This window comes from Daphnia magna, linkage group LG7 (assembly GCF_020631705.1).
Source record: "Daphnia magna isolate NIES linkage group LG7, ASM2063170v1.1, whole genome shotgun sequence".
Taxonomy (NCBI): domain Eukaryota; kingdom Metazoa; phylum Arthropoda; class Branchiopoda; order Diplostraca; family Daphniidae; genus Daphnia; species Daphnia magna.
The window spans coordinates 12588222-12604994 of NC_059188.1; the positions used below are offsets into that span (position 1 = coordinate 12588222).

Consider the following 16773-nt stretch of genomic DNA (forward strand, 5'->3'; position numbering starts at 1 on the left):
AATGCGAAAAAAAAAAAATAACTCACGCGACCTTTCCTTATTTTTAACGACCATGCAACAGCGAATTCTAGAATTTTTAAATAGCAGACGAAATGTTGAAACGTTGTTATTTTTTCACGTGTGTGGGGGGGGGAAAAGGAATTCATTGGTCGAAACAAACAAAAGAAGAGAAAAAAGAAAAGAAGAGGAGGGGAATCCATCTTTGGCGCGTTTTTGATAGATTTCTTGCTGGCCGAGTTTTCATGGTATCGCGCCTGCAACACTTGAAGGTCGTGTGAAACTGATGCAACGTGACGTCTTATTATTTTGTTCACAATCTCATCGCCTTTGGTTTATTACGTTTTTGGTGTGTTTAACGTGTTAACTCGGATCTGTATTACTTCCAGTCGAGTTGCTCTAACTGCTTGTTCTCGTTATCATCGCAGCGTGATGAATGAGAGAATACTCGTGTCTTGATTACCCAAGTGGAAAACATGCTCAGTCCTTTTCATTCATTTTTTTTCTCTTGTTGTTTGGTGTACGACTGTGACCTTTCTGATTGCCTGCAAGCTTAGTTGGGTTCGAAAAGGTCTCCCACTGTTGTGATAAATCTGTCACCCCCTGCTGCTTTGTCAGAATTCTCCTGGCTGCTGACAAAAAGAAAATCTTTGATTAACATTCTTGGACCTGCGACTTTGCCAGCGAAGCCTATTGTGTTCTAATCAGGACTGTTTCTTTGATTGAACAAGATGGATTTCGACAATCTGTTCGCCCAGATCTGTCAAGATCTGAAAGAAACTGGTGAAGTCATTGAAATGTCTGCTCGATTCTCCACTTGCTCAAGTGATGCTCAGCGAATCTCTTTCATCTTGGCAACGAATACTGTGAGAAAATGCCTGCAAGAGCCACTAAGCCTTGCGAAACAAGAAATGTCTGCACCTTGCAAATCCCAAAGTCTCTCTGCTAGTCATCGAGCTGAAGGAAACAACTACTACCAGAAGAAACTCAACTGGAAAGCAATCTCCTCTTACAATCGCAGCCTGCTCGTTGGCGAGGGTGAATCATTAGCCCTGGCCTATGCTAATCGATCGGCCGTGTTCCACGACATGGCAGACTGGCTCCATTCTTTAAGAGATATACAGCTAGCCCTTGACCAAGGCTATCCGAAACATCTTGAGCACAAGTTACGCGAACGACAAGGCAATTGCTGGCAGGAATTGGGACACGTCACTCGAGCATTCAAGAGCTTTAATCTGGCCAAAGAATTACTGGCGTCGGCTGGCCAACAACACAAGGACAAGCTCATTAGCATTACGTCAAAGATAAGAAAACTGGGCGACGTTATGGAGGTCACTGAATCCATGTCAAATGCCACGTCCATCGAACAAGAAATCATTAAGAAAAGGAGATTGGCGCCCGAGCTGAACCGGGACAGGAACATTCTATTGCCGTCCGCTTCCACGTCAATCGAACTAACGGATTCGGTCGATCGGGGTCGTTGCCTGGTCGCCACTGAAGACATCCACATAGGTAGATACATAGCCGTCGCACGTCTAACCTTTTTTTTTTTTTCCTTCTCCGTCATGCTAATCGTCAAATCTCACGGAAATGTTTGGAAACCCCCCGCTGGCCTGAAACTCACAAGGCCCGTAATCTGGTGCCATGTGCATGTCAAAACGGACTTAACGCACACACACAAACACACAAAAATGAAGCTGTAATATTGTGCGTGTACACACATATCGTATACGTGTAAAGATCGATTTTGCGCACTGTTGGATCGTGTCAAACTGAAAGAAATGTTTTTAAAAAAGGCGTATGTTGTACAGGCACGACGGTCATCGTCGAGAAGGCGTTCGCCTCCATCCTACTGGCGGAATTTAAAGAATCGCATTGCCATCATTGCCTTCACTGGACACCCGGACCCGTACCGTGTCACCGATGTTCTCAGGTTTCCGAATCTTATTTCAATATATTTTTTTTTTATTCTTTTTCCCCGTCCAATGTTTCTAAATCAAGAGTTTTGACATCCGCATGGACTCTCTCTGTGTGTGTCTATTCTTGCGTGAAATCACGTTAACCGGTTATCAGATAGACGTGATTACAGCGGTCAAGTTCTAAATAATTTCTTTCAATTTCAGGTGGGATTTTGCAGTACGATATGTCGAGACGAGGCCACTTACCATCAGTCGGAATGCGGATTGACGGATTTGTTTCATCGCACTGGAGTTGGCAGCCATGGATCCATTGGATTGCTGGCCGTGCGCACCGTTCTGAAGACGGGCCGTGATAAGATTGTAATGGCTAACCAGCAAGAATCTATTGGAAAGGTGTACGATTCGAGCGATTACGGCACGATCCATCGTCTAGTTGGAAACACCTCGCAACGTTCGGTTGCGGATCTCTTCCGCAGGGCCGTCATGGCTGTCTATCTAACAAGTCTGATGCAACCGGACAACGAACCTGACCAAGTGTTGGCGACGGCCGTGCTCCGTCTTCTTCAAAGTTACCCGTGCAACGCTCATGAAATCTGCCATTTGGCTGTCCCGCTGCCCGGAACGTCTCGCCGAGCGGATCGTCCGTTGCAGCAGATACAACTTTGCGAAATCGGATCGGCGGCCATGCCCGTTTTGAGCCTCATCAATCACTCGTGCGATCCCAACATAGCGCGCGTTTGTTACGGTGACGTCATCGCCATCAAAGCCATCCGCCGGATCGCCAGAGGGGAGGAGCTGCTGGACAATTACGGCTACCATTACGCCGTTCACGAGAAGAGCGAACGCCAGACGAGACTCTTCAGACAGTACTACTTCCGCTGCAATTGTCGGGCTTGCGTGGAAGACTGGCCGCGCTACGCGGACGCACCTCGGCTGGACAACAGGCCCGACTTGTCGGAGACCGTCGACCGCTACGTCAAACTGCGCTGGTGCGACCCGGACGGCCCGCCAGAGGCCTCCGAGTTGGCGCAATCGTTCATCGACTGTTTGGACGCCATGGAGACGTCCGTCAAACTGCCCGTCCAGGAGTACAACAACGCGCAAGAAGGTTTGAAACATTATTTCGAGTTATCAGCTACTCTAAGTCGCCATCTTGTTGATTGAATCGCACATGTTCCCCCCACTGTCCCCCTTGTTTTGATGCATTGACGTCATCGTGTGTGTCGCTTTTTGGTTACAACTCCTTCTTAGTTTTAGACAATGGCACTAACCCCCCCCCTCCCCCTTAATCTAGAGAGTCCATGAGGCGTAGACATAACAATGTAAAACTAAGAAAAACAAAACAAAAATGTTAGCGTTTATCAGATGGTTCCGCTCTGGAATAAACAACCTGGAAACTATGACTGGAACGCGTCGCTCGTCTTACAGTTTTTTTTTTTAAACTCCCGGTTTGATGGATCGAGCTGTTTTTTTTTATTTTTTCTTCACGGAAAACGACTCCCAAGTTCTGGTTAAAAGGGGGGATATAAAATTTCTTTAGATTTCGTTCAGATGTAATCAAATCCATCCCGTGTTTATATATATCTCTCAATGTGAGAGAGAAGGTGATGTCGTTCCGGTGCGGACACGTCCAGTGCTTGGATGTTTTTCGGGTTTTGTTTTGTTTGAAAAATCCAGATGGGCATCAGCTATTTCCGTGTGATAACACAAGCGAAAAGAAGGGGGTGTTGTCATCCGCACGCTGCCCTTCAAATGTTCGTTGCCGATATTAATTGAATGCGTTTCTACGTAACGGTACGGATCGCAAACAGTTGAAACTCGACAGCAAAACGTTATGTGCTGATTGTTTCTTCTTGTATGCGACCCCACTCTTTTCAACATTAAAAGCTCCTTTAGAATAATACATTCTGAATAGGCCAGTTAATTGGAAACGATGTTTTGTTTTTAAAGAATGGACGTCCGCCCTCCTTCTTCCTAATGCCTGATTATGCGCCTTATTCTTGTTACCCCTACGATTTTAAAAAATAAAAAAAAAAGTGGGGGGTCATTCAGGTCGAACAGGTGTGTGCATACTTTCCCCCCTTTTTGGCGTTCAATTAGCGCCTCTTTTCTTTTGTTTGCAGTTTATTGAGGATGTTGTCGATCAAAGAGCCATCGTATGCGTGTAAAACAAGGAGTTTACGACGTTAAGTGAAGTTTCATTAGACATTAGGGGGCGTTCTTTTTTGTGTGTTTTTTAAAAAAAAGGGGGGCAGGTCCTTTTTTTTTCATTTCCTAATAGAAATGTTCCCAAAATTTTTTTAAAAACACAACGATCCATTTAATAATAATAAAAAAAAAGAAAACATTCTTTGAAATAAAAAAAAGATGGTGGTGGGTAGGACGTAAATTATTATTTTGGGCATGACTCCATTTTTTATTACCCAAGGTGAAGAAAAAAAAAGGGAAATTTGAATTCTCGAAATGTGAATAGACGTGATATGAATCTCTCCATCAGCTGGGCCAACAGCAGCTGGGCTTTCATATCTGTTTTAAATTCATAAAAAATGAAATGAAAGATCTACTGGTTTCAACCTTTTTTTCTTTTCTTTATGAAACCACCAAGATGGATATGTTATTTAGTGGGTTGTCATGTTTGAGACGGTTGCTCCCCTTGCGTCTTTACATTGTCCAGCACTCTCCCCAAATATGTAAACAGCCCACACCCAACGATTCACAACCTTACGAATTCATTTCCAATTTTTGTTTGGGGGGGGATTTTGGAAATTGATTTCCATCGCGCGTTTTACCTGGCGTGCAAGGGGGGTGGGCAATTGCGTTTGTTACAATTTCACGGTAGAATTGCACCAAGTTTTATTTTTATTTTTAAAAATAAAAGAATCAAAACTTGGAACAAATGGGAGACAGAAAGAAAGAGAGAAAAAAAACACACACACTCAAAAATGGGGGGGGGGGGATATCCAGCTGCTTTTTATGGGCCGGACGTGAGCGGCTTATCAATCCCGTCCGCTTGGGCGATGGACATTTTTTATGGGGGCGACGTGAATTCCCGCACGGCGCCATCTACCTTCACGATAGAGCCGCGAAAGGGCAACGGATAAACCCCCCCCCCCCTCTTTCTCTCTCTCTCTCAGTTCAACACACAACATTTTCTTTTCAAATGATTAATGTCTACAATATTTGTTACTCTCTAAAAATTTTTTTTTGTTCCAGCTGTTGTGGCTTTTTTTTTTGGAACACGTAATCATCCATCCATCATCCACACCCGACCAATCGTTGTTTAAAAAAACAAACATAACATTTGAGAGCTACTTCTTTGCTTCGATTGCTAGTACTACCAAGGGAGGCTACATGTTCCAGCTGCTGGAACAGCTTCTGTTTTTCTCTCCTTTTTCTTTTAGCCAAATGTGAACGGAAGCTCAAATGTCTCTGTTTCCATCGGCTGTCATTAGGAAGGGACCGCGGAATAAATCAACTCATCGGTTGGGTGGGGGGAGGAGGCATTCCGTCCGTCCTTTTTGGAACAATCAAAAATGGGCGACGGGCATATAAATCGAAGCGTTTCGTCTATAAATGGGGATGTTGTTGACGCCATTTTGAAATAGTTGCTGGAACTTGTGCGTGTGTTCATTATCGCCGAGTGGCCATCTGCAATGGCCTCGAGACAGCTGGAACATGTTTGTTTTCCTTCTTCTTCTTGTTATCCTTGTTTTTCGTTTTTTCCTTCGAAGCAACTTTGAAATCCGTTTAAGACTTAGCAAAAAAAAACTTTTTTTTGTTTTTTAATTCATTTTCCAAACTTGTTTTGATTCTGGAACGTTAAATCTTATAGACGAAACAAAAAAAAAGAAAAGAAAACGAGTCGAGTCGAACGTTCGCGTGTGTGTTGTTTATCTTTCTTGTCGGACTGAATCGGGTTCGATCGGCGGGGACCACCGGGTCAGTTTCAAAAAAATTGATAATTTTTAATTTTTTTGCTATTTCTGCCATTTTTAAAAATTGGTTTTACAGCGCTCAGTTTCGTCGGTTTAATTCGATTTGAGGATCAATTTAGTTTTTGAAATAGATTTTTATTTTTTATTTTTTTTTCGGAAGGCTGGACGTCGTGATGTTATCACCTGGTTGGAATGAGAAAAATGTGATCATTTTCGCTATTGCCCAATTTTAGGGAATTGAATTGAATTCCCAAAAGAGAAGATGCTAACGACCTTGTCCCGACTGTTTGTCGAGTTTCATCACGCAAAAAACATTTTTTTTTTTAATTTTAAAGACCGGTTTGAATTCCCTCCCTACTGCCATTTTGAATTCCGGTAGATGTCAGCCCTTTTTTTTTTCTTTTGAATAATTTGTCATCAAGAAAATGTTGGATAAAATCGAGTTGGGATTGTGTTGGTTTTTTTCGGCAGTTTGGGGGGTTGACTTATTGCATTTGTTTCTCATTTCCTATTATGGAACGTTGTACGAATTGGAGTCGGAGAACTAAGAAACGCAAGTTTAAAAAAATTCCAGTTTTTTTCAAAAAAAAAAAAAAAAAAAATCAAAGGAGTTTCGAAGAACATCTAAAACTGTTTATTCTTTCTCTCTCTCTCTCTCTCTTTTTTTCGTTCGTTTATTTTGACAAGCCGCCCGGTTGCCATGCGGTGACCAGCAGCTCTTTTCCCCCTTTTTTTTTTATTTTATGACATTGTTTTTATTATTTTCTCTCTCTCTCTCTATCTCTGTATGTCAGTTATAGCTTTACTCCATTTTTGCGCACTATCCCTCCCCCCCCCTTTTTTTTTCGTATACAAAAAACAGCTGCTGACATTTGCTGTCGGTTTGGTACTAACCTCTCCCGCAGTGCGGTATCGGTTGGTGAGCCGGACGGAAGTCTCGTTCCCTACCGCTCAGCACGTGTCATTTGTTTTACTATTTTTTGAATAAAAAAAAAAAATAATAATAATAATAATAAAAATAAAAGTTTTTTTTTTCTTTCAAATTGCCATTGTACACCTGCATAATTAAAACATAGGAGCAATTTTTTCTACTGTCCAGGTAAGTCGAGAAATTCAAATAGTGCAGTTTTAGAAAACGATTTTTTTGTTGAAAACTCGTCTTGTGATGGGCGTTTAATTTTTTTTTTGAAACTGACTGCTGGAACTGTTGGAGTTTGTCCAGTCTGTCCGGTTCTAGATCCTGATATGTCTCTATTTCTTTTCTCTTTTTTTTGTGTGTGTGTGTCTCCACTTTATGCAAATTGCTTTGCCGCCCAACGCATCCCCTCAAAATTGACATAGGGACGTCCATCTTCTCTCTCTCTCTCTCCTTTTTTATTTTCGTTTTAAAAGACGTCAGAAGTCATGGGCAAATGTTTTGGAAAACAAAAATAAATTGCGCGATCTTGGAACTGAAAACCAGTTTCCACCAATGATGTTGCACTGCGTTGCACAAAAAGAGCCATCACATCACAGTCTGTCCATAAATCGTTATCTGTTTTTCAGAGACTCTCTCGGCAGGGTCATGTGATTTTTAAATTGGGCGGAACCGTCTCTTCTTTCTCGTTTCTAACTGTACATCGAACTTGGGCCGTCCTTATTAAGAATTTGACTTGATACAAGAAAAAGGGCGAACTTTAAATCAAATTTAGGAAAGGATTTCATCTTGACGAAATTAGTCCTCATAGATGGCGTTAGTTTAATTTTTTTTTAAAGGAGAAATTGACCCCGGATGAAAGAAAAAGGGCCGTGTGTCCAGCCTTAAACAAAGTTGAAAAGCATTAAAAAATATTTATTGATGAGGAAAAACAGGGGTTCGTTTGCCGCCAAAGACCAATAGGCAAAGGGGGGGAAGAAAAGAGCGTCATTTTATTAATATAACCCCCACTAAGAAGTTATAGGGATCCGGTCAATCGGTTTCCCTTTTGTGGAGCTTCATCAAAAGAAAAAGATTAAAAAAATATATTTTTTAAATAATAACTCTTTTGTACGGGTATATTTCAGCCTGTTTTGTAATTTATTCAACATCGGGGCGGTGGCTTTTGCGGTTCATTTCTGTTTTCGGTTAAAAAAAAAAAAATTCTATTTTTTTCCCGAAAACTTACATTGCCTCTCTTTCTTTCTTCACGTGTAACCCTATATTACGCCGCTATTTGTATAGTTAGTAGCTCGTGCCCTAGAGTTGATTTGCATATTTTGGCTGCTGTTTATGAGAGAATTTCTAATAGGGTTCCCTTTTTTTTCGTCCCTCAAAGTCGAGGCCTTTTCTTGTTGGGCCCTACTGATCTATCAATTAGAAACAGTAACCCGATCGATAAATGGGATGGTTAAATTATTATTTACACACAACTATTTTTTTTTGGTTCCCTTAAATTATATCCAATCAATTCAATCGGATGTGAATTTTAAAAAAAATTGCGTGTGAATCAATTTGCCCACACGATTCTGTTTTTTTGGGGGGGATTTTAATTGCCTTTGATTCCCGGGCCAATTAAATTCTGAATTTTTTAAAATCGAAAGACGTTTGTTTAAAGACGTGCGTTCGTTCGCGCGTGCATTCAGATAACTTTCACCGTATCTTTATTGGATCACGCGGGTTATGACCTTTGGTTTTCCAATTTCTAGTTGATCATTCCTTTGGTTTGGTGGCCCGCAGTTTCGAAACTTTCCACATCAATTTGCGCAATTTCAAATAGATTCATAGATTTTTTGTTTTTAATTGAACAATGGCGGCTGGTATGGGATCGTTAACTTGTAACCTCCCCCCACCCAAAAAAAAAGAAAAGAAAAACCCGGAAATAATGAAAACCACGAAATGCGCACAACTCGTAAAAATATTGTCAATTTCTATCTTTGCCACGAAACGGAAGTTCGGAATGTAAACGTTTATCGTTTGCATTTTGCACGCCGAAATGTTTCAAATGAAAGGCCAGTCAATTGAGTTTCAGAAACAGGTTAACGATCTTTGCGTCTGTTGTCTTCATTAATCGACCCTTGCAACAAGATCGAATTGAAAAATCCGAGTTGAGAAGCGACGCAGTTGAAAACGAGGCAAATTTGCATAGTTTCGTAACAATCAAAGATGGTCGTTCTCCCGCAGTTTTTGCAGCGTCCAAATGGCGACCTTGTTGTGTCTTTGGATGCTGTTGGCGTCCGTCCTGCGGGCAACGTCGACGCCGTTACCTGCCGACCCGTTCAACTTGACTATCTTGCACATCAACGACATTCACTGCCGTTTCGAAGAGGCCAACAAGTTCGGCGGCACTTGCACGGCCCAAGATTCGGCCAACGGCAAATGCTTTGGCGGGTACGCCCGTCTCGTCCACCAGGCCCGACACATCCGCACTCAACACCCCAACACGATTTTCCTGAGCGCTGGCGATTTTTTCCAGGGCACAATGTGAGTTTTCATTTTTAAATCAATTACATTTTTATTTTTTTTTAAATCATTTAATATTGAAAAAATGTTGGCCCGTCAGCTGGTACACCATCCACAAATGGAAGGCCGTCAGCCGCTTTGGTAACATGCTCAACTTAACGGCCATGGTACGTTTCGTTTGTTTTTTTTGTGTTGCACTTTCCAAAATGGAGAATGATGAGTTAACGCGTTAACGTGCGTCTGCTGACATTTGCATATACGACTAGCAAACGATTCAGTTTCAGCCGAAATGCAGAGGAAATCATGCAACGATTTCACGTCTGTGTGCGCGAAACAAAGGCATTTCACTTTGACGGCTAGGTGTGTAATCACAGCCCCCTAATTTGCGTGCGTTATCGATCTACGGCCAGTCTCGTGTGTTATACGCACGTTTCTTGCTCGCACGGGATATTGCGTGTTTTCATTAGCTACAAGGGGAAGAGACAACGCCCCTATATCCGTTCCAATTTGCAGCTACAAAACATGACGGGCGGGCAGGGCCATCATTGTTCGCATCCATCACGCGCACAGCATTATGATATATGTGCATAGGAAGGCCGTGATGCCATAATCAATTATCGTGATTTCTTTGATCTGATGTCTGATGCAGTCTCTTGGCAATCACGAGTTCGACGACGGTGTGGACGGGCTTTTGCCTTTCGTGGAAGCTGCCAACCATCCGGTAATTCTGGTTTGCTCTCCTGCGTACCTCCCTTTTCGTTGTCCATCATGATTCGATTTGTTGCGACAAAAGGTGATTGCGGCTAATGTTGACACTAGCGGAGAGCCGAGGCTCGATGGCAAAATTCCTAAATCGAAAGTGGTTGAAATCGACGGACGTCGAATCGGAATCATTGGCTACCTGACACGCGAAACGCAGTTCATCTCCAGCCCTGAGGGAGTGAAGATCGTCGATGAAGTCGAAGGCGTTCGTCAAGAAGCCGAGCGTTTGAAAAAGGACGGCGTCAACATTCTGATTGCAGTCGGACACGCCGGTTTTCCGAAAGATCTGCAAATCGCTGAACACGTTCCCGATATCGACGTGGTGGTCGGCGGTCACACCAACACGTTTCTCTGGAACGGTGAAACTCGTTAACAGTCGAAATTCATTCATTGAATAAGGACCATTGGCTGATGTTTTGTTTGTTTAAAACTTAACTGGAAAAATGAAATAGGTCCGGCTCCATCGACGGAAGAGCCACAGGGATCGTATCCGACGATAGTCACCCAACCATCCGGTAGAACTGTGCCCGTCGTTCAAGCGTTCGCATTCGGCAAGTACCTCGGCAATTTAATGGTGACGTTTAACGATGATGGAGAGGTGATTGCTACCGCTGGCCTTCCTATTCTCATGGACAAGACCATACCTCGAGGTAGTACGTCTTCCTTCTACATCAATCATCATCATCATTTTATTTTTTTGGGGTGGGTGGGTTTCTTGTACTTTCAGATCCGCAGGTCGTGCAGCAATTGATTCCATACAGGGAAGAAGTGGACGCTTTGTCCGAACAGGAAGTGGGCAAGACGTTAGTCTTCCTAGATGGCACTCGAATCTCCTGTAGGATGTTTGAATGTAATCTAGGCAATTTCATCGCTGACGCCTACGTCCATTTGGTAGGTGCCAATTGCTGTTTCTAAAATGTTCATCAATCATTTTCGTGAATAATTCGGTTTTATTGCGTGAAAAAGTTCACCAAATTTGCTGGCCCTGGACAGTGGAGTAAAGTGGGCATCGCCCTAGTCAATAGCGGAGCGATCCGCTCGTCCATCGACGAACGTGCCCGCAATGGTTCCCATTTTGTTGAACAGATTGGGACAGACATTTTCAATAACCCGCCTTTTTCTTTGAATCATCAGGATCCATCACTTACGGAAATCTGTTGACTGTTGCGCCATTTCCCAATACTGTCGACGTCATCAAAATCAACGGCCATACGTTGAAGAAAATGCTCGAATTTTCCGTTCAAGATTACGATCGTTTCGCTTTAGACCCGTCGGGTGGTTTCTTACAGGTTTCCGGTTAGTTCAATTGTTTGGTTTGTTTTTTTTTCCTTGTTTTGGTTCGTTAAAACAAACGAGTTTTATCGGGCAGGTATCAACGTTGTCTACGACGTGACGAGACCCAAAGGTGACAGGGTAGTCGAATTATTGGCACGATGCAATAATTGTCGCATGCCCGCTTATCATCCGGTCGAGCCAGAAGTAAACGCGCAACAACAACAATCGAATTTGAATATTAAAAAAAACCCAAACTTGATTTTGAACAGGCAGTTTATGAAGTGGCCGTGTCCAGTTATTTGGCCGGTGGTGGCGATGGCTACGCACTTCTAAAAGGCAACATCATCGAGCACACGTTAACAGGTATCAACACATTGATTGCAATTCATTTTGGTTTGTCCATTTCCGATTTGCATTGGATTGTTGCAGGGATGCTGGACGCCGATACGATTATCAGTTACATGGGCAAAATGACGCCTATTACGGTCGGATTGGAACGTCGTATTGTCTTCGTCAACGGCACCTTCATTTCGCCTTGCAATCAAATGCTGGAAGAAGGAACGAGCACGTCCGGCGTTGCCACATCTGTTCCCACTGTCTCGATGACGGTATTTCTCTTGCTCTCCTTAAGAGCCCATTATTAACCCCAGCAGACACAATCATTAACAGCCATCAGCCTTTTGTTTTTGTTTTTTTTTAAACCATACGCGCCAATCTATTTAATTTTACCTCGCATTTCAAATGTTTAATTATTGTCCAACCCCATTGTCTAGAGAATGGCTTCATCACAAGCAAAAACAAGAACAAATTTTCGAATACGAAATTAAATCGATTAAAATCACACAGATTACGCCGCCTATCGAACCCAAAAGCGGAACAGCGTAACAAGACGGCCCATGAGCATCGACAGTATCCGTGGTCCAGTAGGCCGTCAATCCACGCCATGCAAATGGAAACAAACGGACACTTGATTAGGACTGAGTTTAACTGTGCTTTTAAATTTACTAATAGTTAATTCACATTAGATTTGTGCAAAGATGAACATCATCCTCCTTTAAAGATTAGATTTTTCTTTTAACACTAGAGCCAGTGAAAAATAGAAAACAATAAATAAGTAAGAAAAAAATAAGATTATCGATGATGATTGGCCACGTCAAAAGGAAAACAATGCGATGATTGGGAAGCAATTGATTGTTAATCTGTGGCGAAGTTTCGGAACGTACTGACAGATATGCGGGCCGATGTTTTGACGTAAAAGGCGTCGTGTGATCTCCGACACCTGGACGATAATCGGATGGATAAAGTTGGGGGGGAGGAAGAGGAATGCAGCCGCATTTTGTCGAGAAAAACATTTAAAAGGTGCACTCATGTTACTCCTAGTGAGAGGGGGGGTCACGTAAATATTTGAAAATGCCATGAGTTTTTACAAGATCCGGGCGTTACCCAAACAAAAAGCTTTGGCGGCTTCTTTGGCGGCTACAACCAGTTTTCCTCAAACTGGCCCCCCCCCCCATCTGTCTGAATAAAATATTCATCTTTAGGGTGAATTTCAAGTCCATTCCTTGGATGTTATTTAATCCAGGTTGAACATCTGGCAAAAGTTTTGTTGGAACGTCTTCATTTTCTTTTTCGTCGCGGAATTCCACGTGACTTCATTAAAAGTACAGAAAAAGAAGTTCCGTTTTTTTATTTTAATACGCTGATCGTCCCCGAATGAATTAATGTGGATGCAATTTATTACCTTCTTGGTCTTCATTCCAGGGCACAAGTTTGGAATTGGAATTTGTGACTACTTTTTTTAAACTTGAGGGAAGTTTTTTATTTTTTTATTTTTGAAGAGAAAACTTGAATTGCAGAATTTTAGTTTTTATAGTGCAATGCATGCCATTAGCTGCCGCCATTAATACTGCAAAGAAAATGACTTAAAATAATGCGTCGATGTTCGTTGGGTACTTGATTTCTAAACCAATTTTCCAACGTAATTGCTACAACATTCTTGTTTCAAGGTCATTACCGATCGAGAATATTTTATCACGTCGCTCGTGACTGTAGTTTTCGTCTTAATTTGCGGTTCGAACTTGGATTCAATGCCTTTTGGAAATTTTCCTGCATGCCGATTGGTTGAAAAGCAATGCCAAAGGGAACTTTGGAAGCTTAGGGCGTTTACGTCATCCTGTGTAGTCTGCTATCCAAGGCTGCAGCCGTGCAGCGTTCGAATGTGACACGTCACATGTAAAGTTACACCGAACAGGTTGGTACCTGTGTGCTTTCAGTATCCGCATAGGCTCGGTGTTATCAGCATTAGGTACTAGTTGCTCCACCAGTTTACTGTAAAGTTCATATTTCATTGTCATTTAACCATATTTGGTTTGTACAGTAAGTTTTTTTGTTTTACATTTTTGTCCATAGTGTTCCTTGCACTTTGACTAAAATGCCGAGTTTATTGAACTTTGTCGCGTGCGAAACATCTGATTTTAATCTCGTGTTAATTTTCTCTAGGCTTCATTATGGCTAAATTTCAGACCATTTTTGTTACGGGAGGAGCTGGTTATATCGGCAGTCACTGTGTCGTTGAGTTGTTGGAAGCTGGCTATGATGTCATTGCTTGCGACAACTTCGCAAACTCTGTCAATGGAGAGAAGGGCACTGCCCCCAGCCTTGAACGAGTTGAGAAAATAACAGGGAAAAAAGTCACATTTTATCAGTGTGACTTGCTTGATTACGAAAGACTTGACAAAATTTTCAGTCAGGTATTTTTTTCAAATAATATTTAGATTTAAAATTTAAATTCATTTATATATATAATCATTGGATGTAGCATAAAATTGATTGTGTTATTCACTTTGCTGCCATGAAAGCTGTTGGGGAATCGATGGAAGTTCCTCTTCTCTACTACAAAAATAATGTGGTTGGAACAATTAACCTTCTAGAGGTATGTTATCTTTTTTCATCCAAGAAAATTACTTTGAAGCAAAGTAACATTGGCTAGAAACAGTTTCATGGGGTTTGCTAATAACATATGTTTCCAAACACCCACGATAAACGTCACGTAAAACGCGAATTATTTCACCGCAAGTGCCTCTAGCATCTGTTCTGAAAGTGTCACGTGGCGTTTTTCCCCGTTTCATTTCGCCGGGGCCATATGTGTATTTGGCATGCCCACACATTGCTTCAATTCATGAAACATTTTATGAATGGTTTAGGTTATGAAAGCCCATGAATGTTACCAGCTAGTATTTTCCAGCTCCTGTACAGTCTACGGCAACCCTGAACGCCTACCCATCACTGAAGACAGTCCAATTGGCAATGTAACGAATGTTTATGGTCGAACCAAATACCTTATCGAGGAGATGTTGATGGATCTCAGTCGCTCGGATGAAGTAAACAAAAAAACTTTAACATCTATTCAGTTGTTGACAGTTCTAAAGTTGACTTTTAAATAGTAATGGAATATTTGTTCCCTTCGATATTTCAATCCTGTTGGTGCTCATCCTTCCGGCCTAATCGGTGAGGATCCCACCAAGCCTTATTCCAACTTGATGCCTTACATTGCTCAAGTAGCTCTGGGAAACAAACCGTCCGTAATTATTTTTGGCAACGACTATAACACTCCGGATGGAACAGGTAACTTACGAAAATGCCATCCATTTCTACATGAGCCAAGTTGTTCAATTTTTTTAATTATACACAGGTGTTCGAGACTACATCCACGTCATGGATTTGGCATCTGGCCACGTGGCAGCTTTGGCCAAAGTTGAAAAGGATAAACTTCGCTATCGGGTATAATTTTAATTAAATAGTCAATACTGGCGGGTGGAATCTTTCTGTACAGTGTATGGGGTGTCCTAGTAACGAGACAGACTTGGTATAGGTCTACAATCTGGGCCTAGGCAAGGGTTTGTCAGTGCTGGAGCTGATCGATTTGTTTGTGAAAACAACGAACACTAAAGTACCGTTCGTTTTTGTCGGACGACGTGTCGGTGACGTCGACACACTGGTCTGTGAATGCAAGTTGGCCATCGAAGAGCTCAATTGGCATCCCAAGTACGATTCCGTACGCATGTGTAAGTCGCTGTCAAAATCTAATTACGAAAATGAAGGCAGCGTCTGTAATTGAATGCACAGCAAAGATAGAAAAACGTCCTCCCTCCCCCGCCTACACCAAGCCCCAGTTGTTGTAGTCAAATTTCTACCCCTCTCCTGCTTTACTGCTGTAGACGTTCAATTTGGGCTCTGGCGTGGGCGTTTCGGTCATCCAACTAGTCGAGACTTTCGGTAAGGTGACAGGGACGACGGTGACCTACGAACTGAAACCTAGACGCGAAGGAGACATCTCCGCCATGTACTCGAACGGAGAGCGTGCAAAGACAGAGCTCGGATGGACTCCCCGTTTCACTCTCGAACAGATGTGTAAGTATGACTATAGAATTGACAATAGCTCGCACTTTTGCACTCTTGCACTCACGTATCCATCCCTTACTTCACCACTCTGTAATGACGTAGAACATTGCCGGACGCTGCCACCAACGGGTCAAAATGTTTTTAAAATGTCGAAAAATGCTCCTTTGATTCCTTAAATTTATCGTAAAAAAACACAAAATATTCAACTAGATTTGGTTCATTTTGACTCGTTGGTAGTCTTTAAGTCATTTTCGTGGAACTATTTGAACAACTAATAAATTTTATTTTGCAGGCGAAGATTTCTGGCGCTGGCAAACAATGAATCCGCTGGGGTATCGCACTGAAAGCGGCACTGTAAAACCGAAAGATTCGGCTGTCGTTTCGAACGGAACGGCGACTGAAACCTCCATTACAAATGGCAATCACTGAGAAACAATTGACCAAATTCTAGTGAAAATGCTGTCTTCCTTATGGTACAATTCCAAGGTTTAAAGAGTTCCCGGGATCTTTATTTGATTGGGTTTGTTAAGCACAATGGTGGCGTTTGTTATAGTTTTTCCACTTTTTTCTTGTTTGTAGATCATCCACCTAGCGGATTTTTTTGTTACACCTTTTTTTTTTCCTTTTTTTTTTTCCAAGTCAGCTTGTATATTATTTATCATTCAAAGCTGGCTTTATTTTCTAAAATAATTTTTTACAAACTATTTTATTGTTCAATCAAGCTTGTTCGGCAATTCTATAGAAAATAAAAATCGATGCCTTCTTGTCAATCGCCATCAGAAATCGATTCAACAATGGCCAGTTCAAAATCGAATGGACGTAAACACTTGGAGCAATAGTTGATGTCAGCTTTAATGGAATTTGTCATAAACAAGATAAACTGAAACAGTTCAAGAGTTATGAAAATGAATGATTTTAAGTTCTAATGCATTCTGGAGATTGTAGAATGGTTCCCTATTGTTTGAATGGCGTTGTCATTTCATTAGGCTTCAAAAAGTAGGTCAAAAAAGATAGTGAATTTGATTGCTGTGCATTTAGAATGCCAACTGTTACGTTTGAAGTAAAG

At 41.9% G+C, this 16773-nt stretch overlaps 2 protein-coding genes across 3 annotated transcripts; both read left to right on the forward strand.

The window, feature by feature from the left end:
• The first annotated feature begins 104 nt into the window (after nt 1-104).
• On the forward strand, nt 105-12435 carry LOC116928089 (snake venom 5'-nucleotidase). Of its 2 annotated transcripts, XM_032935164.2 has the most exons (13): nt 2897-3024; nt 8991-9290; nt 9370-9436; nt 9919-9990; nt 10063-10390; nt 10484-10681; nt 10759-10922; nt 10998-11097; nt 11166-11327; nt 11401-11510; nt 11576-11669; nt 11736-11914; nt 12153-12435. In XM_032935164.2, exons 2-13 carry the CDS (start codon nt 9007-9009, stop codon nt 12189-12191), a joined length of 1797 nt encoding a protein of 598 aa, XP_032791055.2. In that variant the 5' UTR covers nt 2897-3024; nt 8991-9006; the 3' UTR covers nt 12192-12435. The 2 variants fall into 2 exon arrangements, with proteins under 2 accessions (XP_045033353.1, XP_032791055.2); XM_045177418.1 differs by lacking the exons at nt 9370-9436; nt 9919-9990; nt 10063-10390; ... (6 more) ...; nt 11736-11914; nt 12153-12435 and adding exons at nt 105-1509; nt 1809-1930 and having other exon boundaries at nt 2121-3024; nt 8991-9107.
• Nucleotides 12436-13521: 1086 nt separating this feature from the next.
• On the forward strand, nt 13522-16477 carry LOC116928090 (UDP-glucose 4-epimerase). Its single transcript, XM_032935165.2, is given in 8 exon segments — nt 13522-13682; nt 13806-14056; nt 14125-14238; nt 14510-14686; nt 14750-14930; nt 14998-15086; nt 15524-15716; nt 16000-16477. Coding segments are annotated over 7 exon segments (1134 nt in total). The 5' UTR covers nt 13522-13682; nt 13806-13813; the 3' UTR covers nt 16137-16477.
• Nucleotides 16478-16773: the final 296 nt, after the last annotated feature.